Here is a 17,747-nt window from a genome sequence, read left to right on the forward strand (position 1 = left end):
GATTAAAAAACAGTGAGGCAACAAAGTTAAGCAATTTATCCATAGCCACAGAGATAGCCAGTAGCAGCCCAGGAATCTGAATAGGCAATATACCCATAGCCCAAGTTCTTAACTAACATGCTATGATGCATAATAAAGTAGTGATATTTCATTTCATATCTCATTTTACAAGTACCTTGTAATGCATTCCTTTGGTTATCAGGGTTTGAAACATCAAGCTAAAAAGTCTAGGGATTAGACTGCATCATATTCTAAGAGCAGTAGGATAATGATATCAAATACAGCACTGAGGAGCCTTCTGGCCCTGCAAACCTAGAACCTAAGAGCCAGGTTCTTTGCACCCCCATCTCCTCCAATCTGCTGATGTTCCTTATGTGTACCTTAAATTTGCTTTCTAAAAACCATTTTGAAATACAACCATTATACATGTGGCAACACTGTGTATTCATTTCAAGAACATTCTACATTCCATTCAGAATACTGACATCCTCAAAACTTTAAAAACTGTGTTCTATGCTTAGATGCTAATATATGTGTATGTGTACATGTATATATTATATATGTATATATTATATGTACATATATGTATATGTTATATGTACATATATGTAATATATGTGTATATGTATATATTATATATGTATACATGTGTGTATGTATATATAAATATATATAAACATATATATAGTCATATATATAAACACATATATATATATATATATATAAAACTAAGGCTAGGTGAACATGTTCAAAATATATACCAGTACTAATCTGAGAAAGGTAAGAGGCTTAGAGAAAATAGTTTCCAATCATGATGAAACACATTCAGTTCCAACAAAAAAGTTCAGGGTATAAAGGTAAAAGAAGGAAAGAAAACCCAGCTCATATGAGAACAGTGAGACAAGCACTGCTGAATCTAATTTGAAGAGGAAACTAATTGTGTTATGTTATTTTCTCATGAAGAAAACAACAATGAGACAAATGAGTATATGTCACGGTTCCATCTCAAAAGACCTTACTTCTGCTTCCAACCCTTAAATTCTCCCCCTTCCCTAGTAGCTCCACCATTCAAGCTTCTTTGAATTCTGTGCTCTCAACAAATAGCCCAAGTGTACCATATCAGTTTGAACTGAGCTAATCTGAGTTCTTAAATATTTAGTTCCAACTAAATTGTAAACTACTCGAGAGATGCCAAGACCTCTGCTTCATGTATTCATGCAATAAATAACTGCCGTTTGGGGCGCCTGGGTGGCGCAGTCGGTTGAGCATCCGACTTCAGCCAGGTCATGATCTCGCGGTCCGTGAGTTCGAGCCCCGCGTCGGGCTCTGGGCTGATGGCTCGGAGCCTGGAGCCTGTTTCCGATTCTGTGTCTCCCTCTCTCTCTGCCCCTCCCCCGTTTATGCTCTGTCTCTCTCTGTCCCAAAAATAAATAAACGTTGAAAAAAAAATTTAAAAAAAAAGAAAGGAACTTAACATAGTTACATGTAAACTTAAAAAAAAAAAGAAAAAAAAAAGAACTGCCGTTTGCCATACTCTCTGAAACGCTGTTGATTCAGCCACACCTAGTGCACACAGAGTAAAGGGGAATAGACTGCACACCATCAAAAATGTCAGTGTTGCATATTTTATTCACTTTAAGTTATAATTACTGACATTGGTAAAGTTGACAAAACACTGGTTCCAACTAAATTAACTTTAGAAATTGGATAAAAGCTTGGTTTCTTAGAACTTTCTTTTTCCCTGTAAAGCACCATGTACAGCACCTTCCATTTTGCCTGGGACAAATAAGGTACTCAATAAGTATTGGCTTCCCTTCCTCCCAGCACAAAGCACAGCTACCTGTAGGGTACACAGTGAGAGCAGTGAAAAACAGGGTGACTTAACCAAACTATAGAAACAGCCACCCACAAAGAGCACAATGCTTGGAGAAATGTGTGGAACTGGAGGGGGGAGATGGTAAATACTTAAATTTGTGGATTTGAAGATTTAGCAATTCAAGTTAAAAATGGAACCACTCCTCTCTTTTCAAAGTATTTCGGGTGACATCACATAATTATCAAGAGCTAATAACAACAGTTATTTTGAGTATCTGCTGTCTGCCACACTCTGTGCTATATGTACATTATCTCATATAATCCTCCTCAGTCCTTAAAAGGTGGGTTCAAATATCTTGATTGCACAGATGGGAAAACAGAGGCTCACAGGAATACAGCTATGCTCAAAATCCCATAGCTATTATGCAGTAAAACATATTCAAACCCAGAGTTCTCTAACGCCAAAGGCCATACCTTGCTCCTTCAGGTTGCTTCAAATGATACTGTAGGTTTTCATAAAAACAAAATCACAATCCTACTTCAATATAGCCTCTCAGAGTAAAAGTCACAGATGGTACACAGATGGCCCAGACTCAGCCAGGCCCTATAAAAGTAAGTTCCCTTCTCATCCCCCTTAGCCCTGCCATCACCATAGACCACCTTTCTCACCCTTGCCAGCTCCCTGGACCTCAGAATGCCTAAGACAGGGGAAAGGAACTGGGGAAGTTACTCCTTCAGACAAGACAGACTGTGAAATTCCTCTACTGACAGGTACTCAGGCATTTCCAGGTGTCACCTAAACTCCAACCAATCCTTTTTGCCTGACAGCTTAGGCACAGGCACAGCCCTTCAACCCAGATGAAATTTCTATCACTACCTGCTCATCTGGAGAGATGTCACAAGCCAGTGGGAACAGAGAACAGAGAGGGAAGCCCTGGATAAGTGCAGCCTTTTACTAAATTATCAAGATATGCATAATCCTCCCCATCCACACACATATCCACACCTTGAACCAAACCTAGCAGTGCTCACAATGCAAACAGATGAAGTCAGAAGATGAAAACATATTTTTCTGAAGTTCAGGTAAAGTTTCATTTGAATTTGTCCATTCACAGTAACATGTATATCCCCACCTCCAGTGAGGTAATGATCACGTTTTTCTGTGAAATGACTCAAAGATCAGAACTCTTTCCCTCGCAACAGCCAAAGAAGAGTGGTCAGGATCATCACTGAGCACATACCATGTGGTCTCCACCTAAGAACATTTTAAAAAAGAGGTCCTGTGACTCAGTTGCCCTCAGCACAACAACAAAGAAAGGTGCGGAGGCCAGAGAGGCCTGGGGAGATGGAAGCAGCCAGGTAGCAGGATTGTCAAAGGGCCAGAGGATGACACACCTGACCAGAGCATGCTGGGAGGCCCTTCATCCCTAGCATCCCCCACCAACAGAATCCCCAGTGGACAACCTTTCCTGCCATTGTCCCTCAAACACAGAATACCATCTAGGAAATAGCCCACTGCCATGAGAGGTAATTTGTGTCCCAGCTGATAAAAAGGATGACCTAGCTTGCCAACCCATTGTAGGGTACACAATGAGAGCAGAAATTTGTTTTAACACATTTGTTCAACAAAAACATAAAATATTAAATCTGGTTGCAGAAATGAAATAATTAGTAATAGCAATAATGTATCTATGAAATCTAAAGGTAAGCAACTCAGGGAAAACTAAAATGTTTGCAGGCCACATTTTTTCTTACAAAATGAAAATGTTCTTAGTGAGACTTAAGGGAAAAAAAAGATATATTCTAAATTGAATGTTCTTGAGAAGACGGTGTTGCTAGTTTTAAACCACCAAATAGTCAATATCTGTTTTGTGAAGATATTTGTGAAGCAGCAACAAAGAGGCAGCTTTTTAATCTTCCATAATGAGACCAGACGAAAGCCTATCCAGAAGTTGGGTGGGCTGAACACTACAGGCCTTACCCATTTAAATCCATCCCTCTTTCCCTGACTCCCACCCCAATACAGAGGAACCTAGGATACAGTAGGAGTCAAGATCCCAGGCTTTAATCCTGGCTTCCCCACTTACTTAGCATATCTGATGTCAGTTTCCTCACCTGGAAAATCCCTGCCCGAACCCTGTACAGAGCTGTCAAAGGAGCAAACTATGTAATGAAAGTGACAGCACTTTGAAAAAAATATTTAGCATTTGTAATGATGCTGTATTTAGCATTTGTAATAGTAAAACAAAATTTGAACATAAACAATGAATTCAAAACTAAATACAGAATATCTTGATTAAAAAATTACAATAAGTAAAAAGGATATGAAATCCTTTTATATGTATTACATAAGCGAGTTCTAGTATTATTATGTACTACAAAACAGACTAAATACCCCAGATCTTTCTTTTAATAAAGTGTTTTGGTAGTTGTAAAATCACTATTAATTACTATTAATAGTTTCAGTTGTTATAAATTACCATTCATACAAATGTGTCTTCAATTCATCTCTATAATGATTCAGTTACTTAAAAGATCACTTGAAAAGGACAATTGGGGCTTCAACGTTCAATATTATTATAATAAAGATTAAACACAATTAAGGATCAAATCTAATTTATGGGTATACATTAGCGCATGATTATTATTTTTTTTAAATTTTTTTAACGTTTATTTATTTTTGAGACAGAGAGAGACACAGCATGAACGGGGGAGGGGAAGAGAGAGAGGGAGACACAGAATGGGAAGCAGGCTCCAGGCTGTGAGCCATCAGCCCAGAGCCCGACGCAGGGCTCGAACTCGCGGACCGCGAGGTCTTGACCTGAGCCGAAGTCAGACGCTTAACTGACTGAGCCACCCAGGCGCCCCGCATGATTATTATTTTTAATGATCAAAAAATTAAATCTATGCAACAAGTGCTACACAGATCCAAGGCATGAGAATAAAATCATTTCATATTTTGCCATAGCTTGCTAAGTCAAAAGGCACTTCATTTGACATTATTTATAAATGAAAGAATGGTTTTGCTAACCAGAAAAATAAAACCTATTTTTATAACTACACATATAATTGGTCAAGTTTTTAAAAAGCATTTTCTAAAATTTCCTGGTAGTACTAACAAAAATATCACTGGGGCTTTAAATTAATAAAAAATACTTTTAAATTTAAATGTCAAATTAACTCAGCACTATTAATATACTTGAAAGAGCATGCTAATATGAGCATATTTTAATGTTTGCTGCTATGTGATAAGGGTACATCTGACTTTACATTCATAGAATATGTTAAGACTTAAAAACTCTTTTTAATTGTGGGAAATACAATGGTTTCATACAAAGAAAAACAAAAATTATAGGACCTGCAATAATTATAATACAAAGACCCCTTTATTTTCTTTCACACGAAGGAAGTATGTCTCCTTTGGCATTTGGCCCAAACTTTCAAATTCAAAGGATTATTTAGTAGATAGTAAGTGTTACATAAACCACTAATGTAAATTGTCTCTTTTTTGTTCTGCTCTTTGTAACACAGACATAGAAATTTTAATGTAGAGAATCCCTTCTATGTGTTCAGTGAATCACTCTCAAACAGCATGTGAGATTTTGCACCAAAAGAATGTTCCATCCTAAACTTGGGAAAGAAGCAGAGAAGCCATCTTTACTAACAAAAAAATGGTTGAAGATATTAAATCTGTCTGATTCCAAAGTTACCAAATCACTCTCAAGATCTCTCTTTTACTTTCCAGAAAAAAATACCAGAATTTTATTAGCTTACAATTCTCATTAGAAGTCTAGGTTAAAATACGCTAACTTTTACAACTATATCCCACAGAAGTCCGCTCACAAATATCATCTATCAGTCAACCTAACTAAGGTCATATATCAGTGAGCTCTTGATGAATGTCGGTGACAGATTGTTTTTAATGGTATCAGTAAACTAGATCTCATGTATACTTTTGCAACCTTCTACACACAATAATTTTGAACCCTTTAAATGTGCCATCATAAATATGCAGTGGCTACATAGGAGAATGTTATTTAGGGTGAAGTATGATGATGTCTGTAGCTTACTCTGAAATAATTCAGTGGAGAAAAACATGCACATACAAATACACATACATGTAGGTAGAAAGAGACAGAACAAATATGGCTTCTATTATAGATGATGTGTACACGGATATTCATTGTAGTATTCTTTCAGCCTTCTATATATTTGAAAAATTAATGTTTTTAAATATTTTAAAATGAGATGTTTATACTTCATTGGTTTATCCTTAAAAGTAGATTTTATAAGTTTTATTTATATAACATACTAAGTTTAAAAACATAAAAAGAATCAAGACTCTTTTCTAGAAATTACTTTTCGTAGTTTATTGGGTGTTCCACATTTTCAATTTTCCTCATGTTAAGTACTAATGTTTTCCATCTGAACTGGCTATGAATAATTAATACTACTAGTTAAACAAACTCAAGAAAATATGATTTCAAGACAATTACTCAGTTTTTACACAGTATTCCTTGTACTGTCCATACTTTTCTGGAATTTCCCCCAACATTCACTGTTACCAGACACTACCTCCATCCATCTATACTCCTGAAAATAATCAGGGAGCAGGGCCTGTCATACTTAACAAATATTTCGAAGCCTGTGGGCACTCAAGATTTGTAAGAATTTTTTTTTTTTAATGTGGAACGTAAAGCTAACAGGTTATGTCTTACAGAAAATCATGAACTGGTTAGTCTTGGTTTGAAAGGAGTTTTTTTGTTTGTTTGGGTTTTGTTTTTATATTTTTGAGTTTTCATGAAAAGCTATATAAGCTTTGGGAACCTCAAGCACCCAGAGAAAAGGTAAGAGAATTTCGAAAATTTAATCATAGCCTCTTCTTCTCCTCTCTAGATTTTTCAGAATGCCAACATTTTGTATGATGGTCATACAAAGGCTGGTAAAAGAACCACCCGCCTCTAAATCCTTATATTTGCAGTTGTAGGTGCTTATTAGAACAAGGTTACCGAAGATTTATATTCATCATCGCTTTTGTCAGAAAATGATGACCAGTATTTCTAGGCATATTTTAACTTCAACAATAAATTTATCATCAGGAAATTTGAAAAATGATTCTTACGAATGTAGCTTCCATCAATATACCTTCATTTAACCAACGCTTATTTAAAATTCTCTCTGCTTCCATGATATGAAAATCTTTTCAAAATGTATGCTATTAAAATGTCTAAATTTGGAAAACATCTGGCCTGTCAAATTATTTGGGGGGCTTGTGGTTTTAAGTACATTGTTTGAGGTGGCATATTTGGAAAGAATTCACTTATCATTCTCAGGCTTCATAGAGAACTAGCCTTGAAAACAAATGTATGTGGTAGTTCACTGCTACCATAGAGAATCAATAGCCATCTATTTAATTTGCTAAGACAATGTAAATTAGTAACTTCCAGCCAGATGTGTGATATACACATCAAACAAACTGCAACCTGTTCATTATGAAAATCCTGTCAACACACACAGAGCCACTTGATGGCATTTCATCTAAGGCAGTTTCCACATTTGCAGCTATAAAAATCGTCCTAAGAATTTTTATACAAAGAATTGGAGTTGAGACTCATAAAAGGGTAATCAATTTCAGCTTTTTGTCTTGTGTGCTTCTGTTTGTTTATTTCTATTTTCATTCAGAGGTATAATACATTTAGAAAAATATGAGCCATGCTATTTTTCCTTCTGTAAATCACTTATCCTCATTACATCTTTTTAATCTTATGTAAAGTTGGTAGCCTAATCCTGCAGCTCTAAAGAAGTGTGTGAAGTGAAGAAGGACATGGCCAACAGCAGAAGAAAAGTACACTTATCCACCGGAAAACAAAACAGAATATTCCAAAATGACTCCAAACATAAATTAAGCTTACCCACTGGGAGGTCTAACTTGCATTCTGATCATTTGTATGGGTCTGTGTGACTATATACCCTGCTGTTTGATAAAAAATGATTACTAACCACAGGCACCCACCAGAGAACAGAGTGTATGTATAATGCCTGTGATGTCTCAGACATACAAAGCGCCTTCTTAAAGAATGTCCGTTTCCTCTCCATGGTAAGCAGACATAATTTTTCACTCTTTAATACTTCTGCTTCACAGAGTGGCTTATTTTATGAATTATGTTTTGCCATTTTCTCTTACGTTTATTTTAATAATATAAAAAACTGCATTCATAAAATAGATGGTTTTGTTTCCTGATACCCAAAATACTTGTACCTTTTCTGCTCTGTATTAAAATCCACAGCTTTCTTGCTATTACAAAAACCTAATAGTGTTTATTTTAATACCATTTATTGAATGAAAGGAATAAAAAAGATTCTTCTTAATAACCAGCTATTATTCTTGAATATTGAATCCTCATCTAAACCCAATTCATTTTTACAAGCCTATTGAATTAAATTTTCTTATTAAACAGGGCACAGAGTAAATAGTCTTATTGCCAAGCATAATATTTTCAAGCACTACGTTTTTAATTTGGCAATTTAAAACAACATGGAATGAATCTAGTCCTCATGGCCTGTAGGATAGTCTGATTCCAAACAGTGCCCCCTTAACCAACTTCCTAATGTGAAAATAGCATTTCTACTAAGTGCCGGGCGTGTCAATGCTTCCAAAGTAAATAACCCCTGAGGTCCCCTAAAATCACAAGAATTTCAGCGGCTACCAAAAAAAAAAAAAAAAAAAAGGCAACCGTGCACACAAAAGAGTTCTTCATAAAGGCTTCAAACCAGGGCAATTCAAACATTATACAGAAGGCGCTTTCTTCACCAGCCGCACACCAGGCCACGTGATCAGCCTGCAGTGCCACACCGAGGGCCACTGACGATTATTGTTTCTAGAAATAAAGCTCAAACGCGGCCGCTGCGGCCGCCCGGCCGGCTGTAGGTGACACTGCCAGGCCGGCTCCTCCCTCGCGACGCGGTCACACAACGCGCGAGGCCTGGGCGCCGGCGAAGACTTGCAGCCTTGGGTCGGGTCCCTTGGCTTTCTGGAGGTTACAGTCAAACCCTCCTGGTCACTTAAACCCTCTTTGTGATTCAGCGTAAGAATCACTCTCTCAGAACTCTTAACTTTGATTGGAGACTCTGGTTAAAATTAAGAACTTCAAACCCAGATTTGAAAAAGTGAAACAGATGTCCTTTTTGTTAACCATAAATGGCTCCGTACGTCCTACCCTTTCCTCTTTCTCTCTCTCTCTTTTCTTTCTGCCACATTAAGTTTTATTTAATGCAGAGTTCGCTTAAAAGGTTAAAAGAGAGAGCAGAAAGCAAATGTAGACTGTGGGTGGAAAAACTCCTAAATCTTTTCCTAGAATGTAACGAGGGAAGCCTCTTCATAAAGATGAAAGTGCTCAAGCTGCAGTCTCCCAGCACAGAGTGCACTGGGGGGGAGGGGGGGGGCAGAAGCGGTATCCCAGGGGGCCCCAGCCTCGCCTAACCAGCAGTGCCCACCGCCCGCGCCCTCTCGGACACCAGGGTTGCCTAGCGTGGGCGAAGGTCCCAGACTTGCACTCACGTGAGGACATAGTTGACGCTGACGATACAGTGTGGCCTGGACGAGCGGCTGTTGTGGACGATGGTCGCATAGCTCTGCACCCATACCCAGCCACCGTGCTTTGCCAGGAACCTGTAGTACTTGGTGGTCACCTGCCCCTTCACCAGCACTGATGGAAAGACAGAAGGCAGCTGGTGGTGAAGGAGCCGGCTCCTGAGCCCGCCCAAACACAAACCCTGGCGGTGGGAGTGCAGGTCCCCCATGGGCCCTAATGACTGCCCCCAGGCAGGAGGGAGAGACAAACGGTAGGTTCCCAAATGGATTGTCTCTCCCCTGAATTTGCATCGAGTTCTCCAGCCCCTGGAGATTAGCAAAGGGGTGGGGGACACTTAAAATTGGATTCCTCCGTTCAATTTTCTAAGGAAGGTACCGTCTGGGCAGCTGAACTCCGAGGCTCTTATACCCTGTTTCTGGAAATTAAGCTAAAAAAAAAAAAAAAAAAAGCTGAAGCAGGTCTGTGCATATGAGCCAAATGGCCGACCTAGCCTCAGTTTTTGTTCCCATGTTCAGTGAGGCTTGCAGAGGGTGGGAGGTGGGGAGCATAAAACCCCTCCTGGGGGAATTTCCCCAGAAACTCAGAAACTCTCCCTGCGGATATTAAGGAAACAAGGTGGGGCTCAGTGTTGGAGCAGCCACTGGGAAGGGCGTCACCTACCACCACCACCCGGCTACCAGGGCTCCTCCCCGACCGCTTACTGTGGACGTAAATCACGCCCTTTCCCCTCCCCAGGCCGCGCGGGGGACGTCCTGTGCCGGGAAGAGTGGCGCCTTACGCAGGTGGTGGGCGCAGCGCAGGTGGAAGGTGTCACAGCCGTGCACGTGGTGGTACAACGTCTTCTCAATTAGGTCCTGAGGTTCGTACCCCGTCAGCTCCGCCACTCTGGGGAGAGCAATCCTCGAGGGATGAGCGCAGGATGCGGGGATGCCCCCCACCCCACACGGTCCTCTCAGGCCTGGGTGCCCGCCCTCACTTCACCTCATCTGCAAAATGGGCTCAGAAGGTCGAGGAAGAGCTCTCGGTCACCGAGCAGGGCCACCCTCCTGCTAGGGTGATCCTTTCCCACCTGACCACCCACCTGGAGTCCAGGAAGATGAGCTTCATGTCCAGGCTGGCACGGAACATGAACATGTTGCTGTGCAGCTTGATCTCCGTGACGGCACTGGGAGGCAGCGAGTGGCCCACAGCCACCAGGCCCACGTTCTGGTAGCAGCCATCGAAGGGGGACATGTCCAAGCTGTATTGGCGGATCTTCAGGTAGCCGCTGCAGTGAATGACCTGCAGAGGAGGATGAAAGGGGTGAGACTCAGCCACCGCCAGGAAACATCCCAAAAAGGTGGGTAAGGGATTGAAACATTTTGTGACTCCCTTGAGCCACAAACCGCCATGCGGGCCACGCCCCTGCACTGAGTTGTCCAAAGTTATCGGTGTTCCAATGTGTCTCAAGGAATGTCTATCCTGCCACACTGAACTCACCTGGGAGCTTGTAAAAATACAGAGGCATGGTCCTTGCCATCATTAACTCATCAAAATTGCCCATGGGGCCCTGGAACCTGAATTGGAGCTAAAGCTCTGGTTCTTAACTCCTCTGGGGGTTGGAATCTGATGCTGTGAGTAAACTCTAAGAATCCGCCAAAATTACTGACCATTTCAGACATTTTACACAGCCCTAAGGTCCATTATGAGCCCCAGATTAAGAGTTCCTGCAGCCCAGCAGTATCCCAGACAGTGAAACCAAGTCTTAAAACTTAGTAGTCCCCAAGTGTTCAGGAAGTTCAACAACTCTTGAGGTGCTCCCAGGCAGACAGAGCTTTGATGCCTGCGGAGGACGCCCTTGGGGCAGTCAGGGACTCAAAAATGTCCCTCCCACGTCCTCGAGTTCCTCTGGTTCTGCTACTGTCCCCCACACGCTGCTAGGATAATCCCTCTCAGCCACACACCTTGTAGCCACCGCAGGTGAGGCCCGCGTTCCTCTTGGCCAAGACGCACTTCATTCTGAGGAAGAAGGAGCGCTCGATCTCGTATTCTGGGAGAGAGGGGAGGAGGGAGGCGAAGGATGTGAGACGGCTGGTGTGACTCCAGGCCCCACCTTGGCTAATTGGGGAAAAGCCAGAAGCAAATCGTGGTGGCAGCGAGGGACCCAAGTAGTGCAGGCAAGCAACTGCCTTACCCTGGACGAAGTGAGAGTGGTAGGGTTGATGAGCTGTAAGCACCGCGGTCATCTCGTCGTGGTCGGCTGGGTGGATGTATTCATAAATGCTGTTCCCAGTCAGCTCTACCTGTAAAGAGGGGGGTATCACCTTCTCCAACCCTTGTGGGGCTGGAAGATTGGACCAGGCTGTCTACAGGCCTGTGAGGACAGGAGCCAGAACTTTAGAGTCAGCCCTGAGTATTAATTCCAGTTCTGCTGCTGGCTACTTACTGCAGTCTAAGCTAGGTTTCCTCATCTATAAGAGGAAATAATAATATAATAGTAATTATAATGGTAGTAGGAACATTATGGTCGTAGTTTCCCGGCAATGTTCTGGTGAAAACATCAGGTATGTAACTACCATCCATGGTGTTTGGCTTATGGTAGACTCCAAAAGGTAGCATTGTTTGGGCTCGGGGTGGAAGCCAAAGGATAAGGGAAGTAGAGGAAAAGAGAGAAGCAGACCTGCCAGCTGAGATATTTCCAGTCCCAGAAATGCACATACAAAAGCTTTGGGGAACCACCACCCCCTTACCTCTGGCCTCCAGCTCTGGCTGTAAGCATTGAAGGCTGGAGGTGTGGACCACTCACCTACCTGAGAAAGACCCAGGTGGACTGAGGCTGTCTCTGAGATGTACATGATCTTCCCATCTGGGGCCACCACAAAGATGAAGCCATCCAGGGTCTGGGGAGATAGAAACAGAGTTGAATGGAGAGCCCTCTGTGGGGAGAAACTGGGGTAGGGGGCAGAAGTCAGAGATGTTCAGCCAGAAGAACAGAGACATGGAGTAGAGAGAAGCAGACAGGAAATAGGGCATAGAAAATATGCCACAAGAGCCCCTCTTTTGTTCATTCCAAATATGTAAGCATCTGGGACATGCAGCACACTGGGAGACACCCAGAGAAAGTGGTGGGCAAGGGTACTGCCCTCCAAGACTCATGACCCACTGAAATGGACAATACAGACATATATCTGTAGCATACACACACAAATATAGGGGGCAGAGGATCACAGCCCATTATAAGAGGTAGGTTAAGTTCTTGGGGTGATGGTCACTGAAAGAAAGAATAGTTTCCTGAGTCAGTCTTGGAGGACTCCATAGTGGTGGCATCCTATAATGGAAAGAGTACCTGCAGGGTTTAGGAAAGGGGCACTGAGCCACATGGAAGTGTTGGTAGTCTGAAAAGTTTGTAGACAGAAGGCAGCTGGCCAGTAGCTCCAGAAAGAATCTGGGAGAGGCAGGGTTAGGAAATGAAAATTTTCCGGGTAGCAACTCCACAGAGTAGTTCCATAGTGTGTAGATGTGTGTGTTTCGCTGATGCATCAAACTGACAGGCTTTCCATGAAAGAAAATCTTAGACTTTCACTGTCCCTTTATCTCTGTGAATGAGGCTTCAGTCCAGGCAGTGGAGACATAAGGATGAGTCAGATCCTGCTCTCAAGTTGCTGAAAGTCCAGCGGCAGAGACTGGCTAAAGACAGATATAATGACCGCAGAGCTGAGTGGACAGTGCTGCGGGGGCCCAGAGGCCTGGGGGAGAATCAGAGAGGCCTCAGAGGACTGGTTTGAGCAGAACATTGAAGAGGAAGCTTGAACTGGAGATGGGAGGAAAGGAATCCTAGGCAGAAGGAATGACGTGGCAAAGGCAGGGACTGGTGGGGCGTAGGGTACATCTGGTGTACTCAGGCTCAACGAATTTGGTGTGCCAAAGATAGGCTGAGAAAGTACACTGATGCTGGGTTTTTGGAGAGTTTGAGATGTCAATCAGAAGAATTCGGAGATGCTCCTATAGGCATCAGGGTTCCAGCAGTTTCTAAGCAAAGAAATATCATGTTTAAATGTGTGTGTGTCTGTGTGTGTGCGTTGTTTTTTATTTGTTTTGTTTTGTTTTTCAGTGGTAGAATGTGAACAATGACCTACAGGAGGAAAAAGTGGGATGAAGAGATGAGAGATGGTTGAGCCTAAACTTGGGTGGTCACGGTGATTAGGAAGAGGGAGAGTTTAAGTCAAAGATGGTTCTAGCTGTGGAGTTTATGGTGTCAGAGAGAGAAACTGAGAGTGACTTCAAGGTCATTGAGTAGAGGGTAAGAGCATTAGCCAAGACTGAAAATTTAGGGAAGCGTTGTGAATTTTTGTAGGAGTGGAAGTCTGGAGGAGGGAGGTAACTAATTCTTGTCTTAGAGATGCTAAACTTCAGGTATATGCAGATTTCCAGTTGGCAGTAGGAAATAAGTCTGAAGCTTCAGAAGGGTGTCTAGACTGGAGAAACCAGCTGGAGTCATGCAAATGTAGGAATGAAGTTGAGGTTGTGGTGTTGGCCCAGATCACCCATGAGGCCCTGAAGCTGTGAGAGGAGAAACAGAGGTGGAACCTTGGAGGAATACCAACATTTACAGCCAGACAGCAGTAGGCAAAACAGAGGAGCAAGTAGAGAAGGAGAAGAATCCAGGAAGTTGCGCTACTTTAGAAACTGAAGGAGAGAGGGTGAATGTCAAGTAAGCAGTGCCGCCCTGTCAGGTATTTACCCAAATGTCACCTTCTCAGTGAAGTCCTCTGCAACGTCCCCATTTTAAGTGGCACTACTCAAACACAGTCCCCACCCTCCCCCTTCTTATTTGTCTCCATAGCACCTATACCACCTGTTATACTATGTAATGTACCTATGTGGGTTTGCAAGGCTGCTCTCCTTAGAATGTGAACTCCATGGGGGGCAAGGCTTTCTGTCTGGCACACAGTTGGCCCTACTATATTTGTGCAATGAACAAAGTCAGGTAGGATAAGAGATGCGCATCTTATGCTGGATATCAAAATGTGGTGGAGCCTGTACAGAGCACAACAGTTAGGAGAGATGCCAGACGGCAGTGGTGTGGAAGTGAGGGCAGCAGGGTGAATGATGGAAATTGAGAGGGTAATGAAATTCTTCCAGAAGTTTGGGATGAAGAAGAGGAAGAAGACTGGGCAAGAGCCAGAAGGAGAGAAAGATTGTTTGGGTTTTGTTCTCTTGTTTATATGGATGAGGAAAGTCAGCTGGGAGTATGGAAAGATTGGGGGCAGGGAGAGCATTGCTTGCTGAGAGACAACTGATGAAAAGTGTCCCTGAGAAAGGAGAGTGATGATGCCTTTCTATTTGAATTCAGATGTATGAAGACCAGGCCTATGAGGGAATGCTTACACAGGCCTTTCTTTGCTCTGTGACACTAAAATCTCTTTGGCTTCAGGCACTGAGGGAGGGACAAGGTAGCCGTGGGACAGGGAAGGCCACAGCACTTCTGCCATGGGATGCTGGTCCTGTCTGGCCCAGGAGGAAGAATTAACTCAGATTCCCCCGCCATGCTGCTTAGGTTTGAGGCTGCCACAAGAGGATCTTGGGGGGGGGGGGGGTTGGACAAGGATAATAATAAGGGGGTGGAGGGTGGGAGACAAGTGTCAAGCCTAAAAATGCCACCGGGAGTTTTGCTATTTTAAATATTTGCTATGCGACTTAAGCGGGCAACGGGCAATTTAAAACGGTGCGCACTGCAAACAACGCGGTAATGGGTGCCTCCGCCCTGGGTAAACTCATTACCTGGGGAGGTGTTATGTGTGTACGCGAGGGTCTGCACACGCGCTGGGCTGGGCTGGCCTGGGGTGAGAGCTCATAGAGAGACAGGGGAGAACCCGCGAACTACAGGGAGAAGATGAAAAGAGCTGCACACGCAGCTGGCTCTGGAATGTGTGCGCTTAAAGCACTGATGGGCATTTCTACTAGACTCCCGTTATTCCTGTGTAAATCCTTCATTTCTGGCTGTTTTGCAGCCGGGCCCGGCGCGCTTCGGTTCTCTCAACCGAATGGTGTCAAATGGCGCCCCCTCCCTCGAGACGGCCGTCCTGATTTGGGGCCTTGCCGGACTCCCCTCTAAAGCCAACGTGCCAATTCACCTTGCCTCCCTCTCCGCCTCGAGAGGCGCCATCTGCACCCAACGAGGTTAAGAGCTCAGCGTTTTAATTTTCAAGGGGCTGTAGGGGCTGCGAGAAGGCTACGTCTGGGCCTGATCCTATTTTCCTAAGAAACAAGAAGCCCAGCGCGGGGCCAGGCACCTGAGCCCTCGAAGCTTATGTGCCGCCGCGCGGGTACCTGGAGCAGATGGGAGCCCAGTTCTCTGCCTACGTTGTCCAGGGGGCTGGTGCGACTCGAGTGGCCCCACGCCTCGCCGAGCCCTGTGGAGACACAGAGACACCCTTTAGCGATGGGACTCCGACCTGGCTAGCAGTTTGAGACTAGTGCCGCGGTTATGGCACGCACGCAAGTTCGCGCGCACCACTGGATACCGTCGGAGTTCCGGGCACCACTACTGCCTAGGATGCGAGCCTGTGAATTTCGGCCCCTCCCTCTCTGCTTTTAAAAGGACTGCGTAGAGGTCAGACTCCCTCTCGGGGGGCGGGTGAGAGCTTCTCAGGGAGGGCAGAGCCCTGGCTGAGCACCCCCCTTGGCGGTACCTCAAGTGGCGGGGTTTGAGGACCGCCTGTGTGTGCCTTGCAAGGGCCGAAGGCACCCGAACGGTAACTTTTGCGAAAGTTCACCACTGTGCTTAGAGGGGGGAGGGACTATTTCTCCCCCAAAGCTTCATTATCTGCCTTATCACGAGGCCGAGGATGTCCACGCCTCCAGCGAATGCCGCGGCGAATACCTGAGGCTGTGAACTGAGTCCAGCTGGTCTTGGGCTTTCTTTTTCTTTGGCTGCGGGGCTCTCCAGCCAGTTACCTCCCCTAGGCCTCTGCCTTTAATCCCCTTCGGAGAAATCCGTTTGCTTGTGGATGGCTTCCAGCACCTACATCCCTGAGCAATGCTTATTCCTCTGCTTCCTCCCCACTACCCCTAGTCTTACACATCTTACCTAACCTCGCCCCTCAAAACAAAACAAAACGAAACAAAAACAAAACAGTGTAGGCTTTTTTTTTTTTTTTTTTGAAGTTTACTTTCAGGTGCGAACACCATCTTGGCAATATTTTCGTTTCCTTTTGGATATAGAGAACCGTTCAGTTTCTCTAGTCTCCACGTATCTTCTATTAACAAAGGTATCATCTATTAACAAAGACAGCCCCTTTCTCTCCTCGATGTTACCACGTTAAGATCTTTCCAGGCTTTGCCAGAAATTTCTCCTAGTGATGCCTAAAAAAGAAAATTATCTGGGAAAAAAAAAACCTTTTTAAATAATATTCTCTGGATACCCGTAGCTGATTAAAAAAAAAAAACAACAACTAAAAGGGAGTCTGCTATAGTACATGTTTGCAGAAAGAAAAAAATAATAAGGCAGAAGAAACTTGAGGAAGAGGTTGTACTACCCATAACTACTTACAGGTAATATTTTTTAACAGTGTTGCTGCTGAAATTAATTTAACTAGGTAAACTCTTTTACACCATTAAACAAGGTTTAACATGACAAAGGGGGTGTGATTTACTGATTTACTGCTTTAAAGTACGAATCACTATGAAGTACACAATGACAAACACGCTCGCATTGTAATATGGGGGTGAGGGCGGATCTTTCAGAATAAAACATGGAGTTGGACTCTTAAAATGTGTTGGCCAGGAGCTGCTTCCAAAGCAAGCGATCAAAACCCTGGTAACGAGTAACCAGGAGCGCCCCTTAAGCTCGAATCGGGTCTTTCTGGATGTTTGCACATCTAAATAAATCTAACGATTTCCCCACCGCTCTGCAAACACTGATGCTCCCCGCCCGCGGCGGCACTCCTCTCCCTCCCTCGCCTCTAGTCAATCCCCCCTGCCTCTTTTAGCCCGCCCTAGCCTCCCTCCCTGGAGTGACTCCACTGCCCTAATCGCTTTGGTCCTTCTGGATTGTTCGGGAGGGCCTCCGACACAGCCACCTGTACACACCCCTTCGCCTTGTCACCTTCCCTTCGCTCCTCGGGTCTCGGCCAAGCTATCCTCCTTCCGGGTTTCGGGCACCGCGCGGTCGGTCATTTTTTCATTGCAGCTCACACATACCCACCCAGAAGTGGCGGAGGTGGGGGGATTGGTTTGGTTGGGGAGAGCCAAACCGGGGAAGGGGGATAGGATCCTGCTGGGAGAGCTAGGGACGCGGGTGGCGCTGGCCCGTGGACACCCGGCCCGGCCGAGGCCTGAAAGGGCCAAGCTTTGCGGGGG

The 17,747-nt window shown here is 44.0% G+C and overlaps 1 protein-coding gene across 1 annotated transcript in view; it reads right to left on the bottom strand.

The window, feature by feature from the left end:
* SIM1 (SIM bHLH transcription factor 1) overlaps positions 1-17,747 on the bottom strand; it is a 70,947-nt gene that overhangs the window by 44,142 nt on the left and 9,058 nt on the right. Inside the window, 7 exon segments of the mRNA XM_043592006.1 lie at positions 9,374-9,521; positions 10,186-10,292; positions 10,489-10,688; positions 11,351-11,436; positions 11,581-11,689; positions 12,197-12,286; positions 15,717-15,799. Of these exon segments, the coding sequence (XP_043447941.1) occupies positions 9,374-9,521; positions 10,186-10,292; positions 10,489-10,688; positions 11,351-11,436; positions 11,581-11,689; positions 12,197-12,286; positions 15,717-15,799 (823 nt within the window).

This window comes from Prionailurus bengalensis, chromosome B2 (genome assembly GCF_016509475.1).
Source record: "Prionailurus bengalensis isolate Pbe53 chromosome B2, Fcat_Pben_1.1_paternal_pri, whole genome shotgun sequence".
NCBI classification, from domain to species: domain Eukaryota; kingdom Metazoa; phylum Chordata; class Mammalia; order Carnivora; family Felidae; genus Prionailurus; species Prionailurus bengalensis.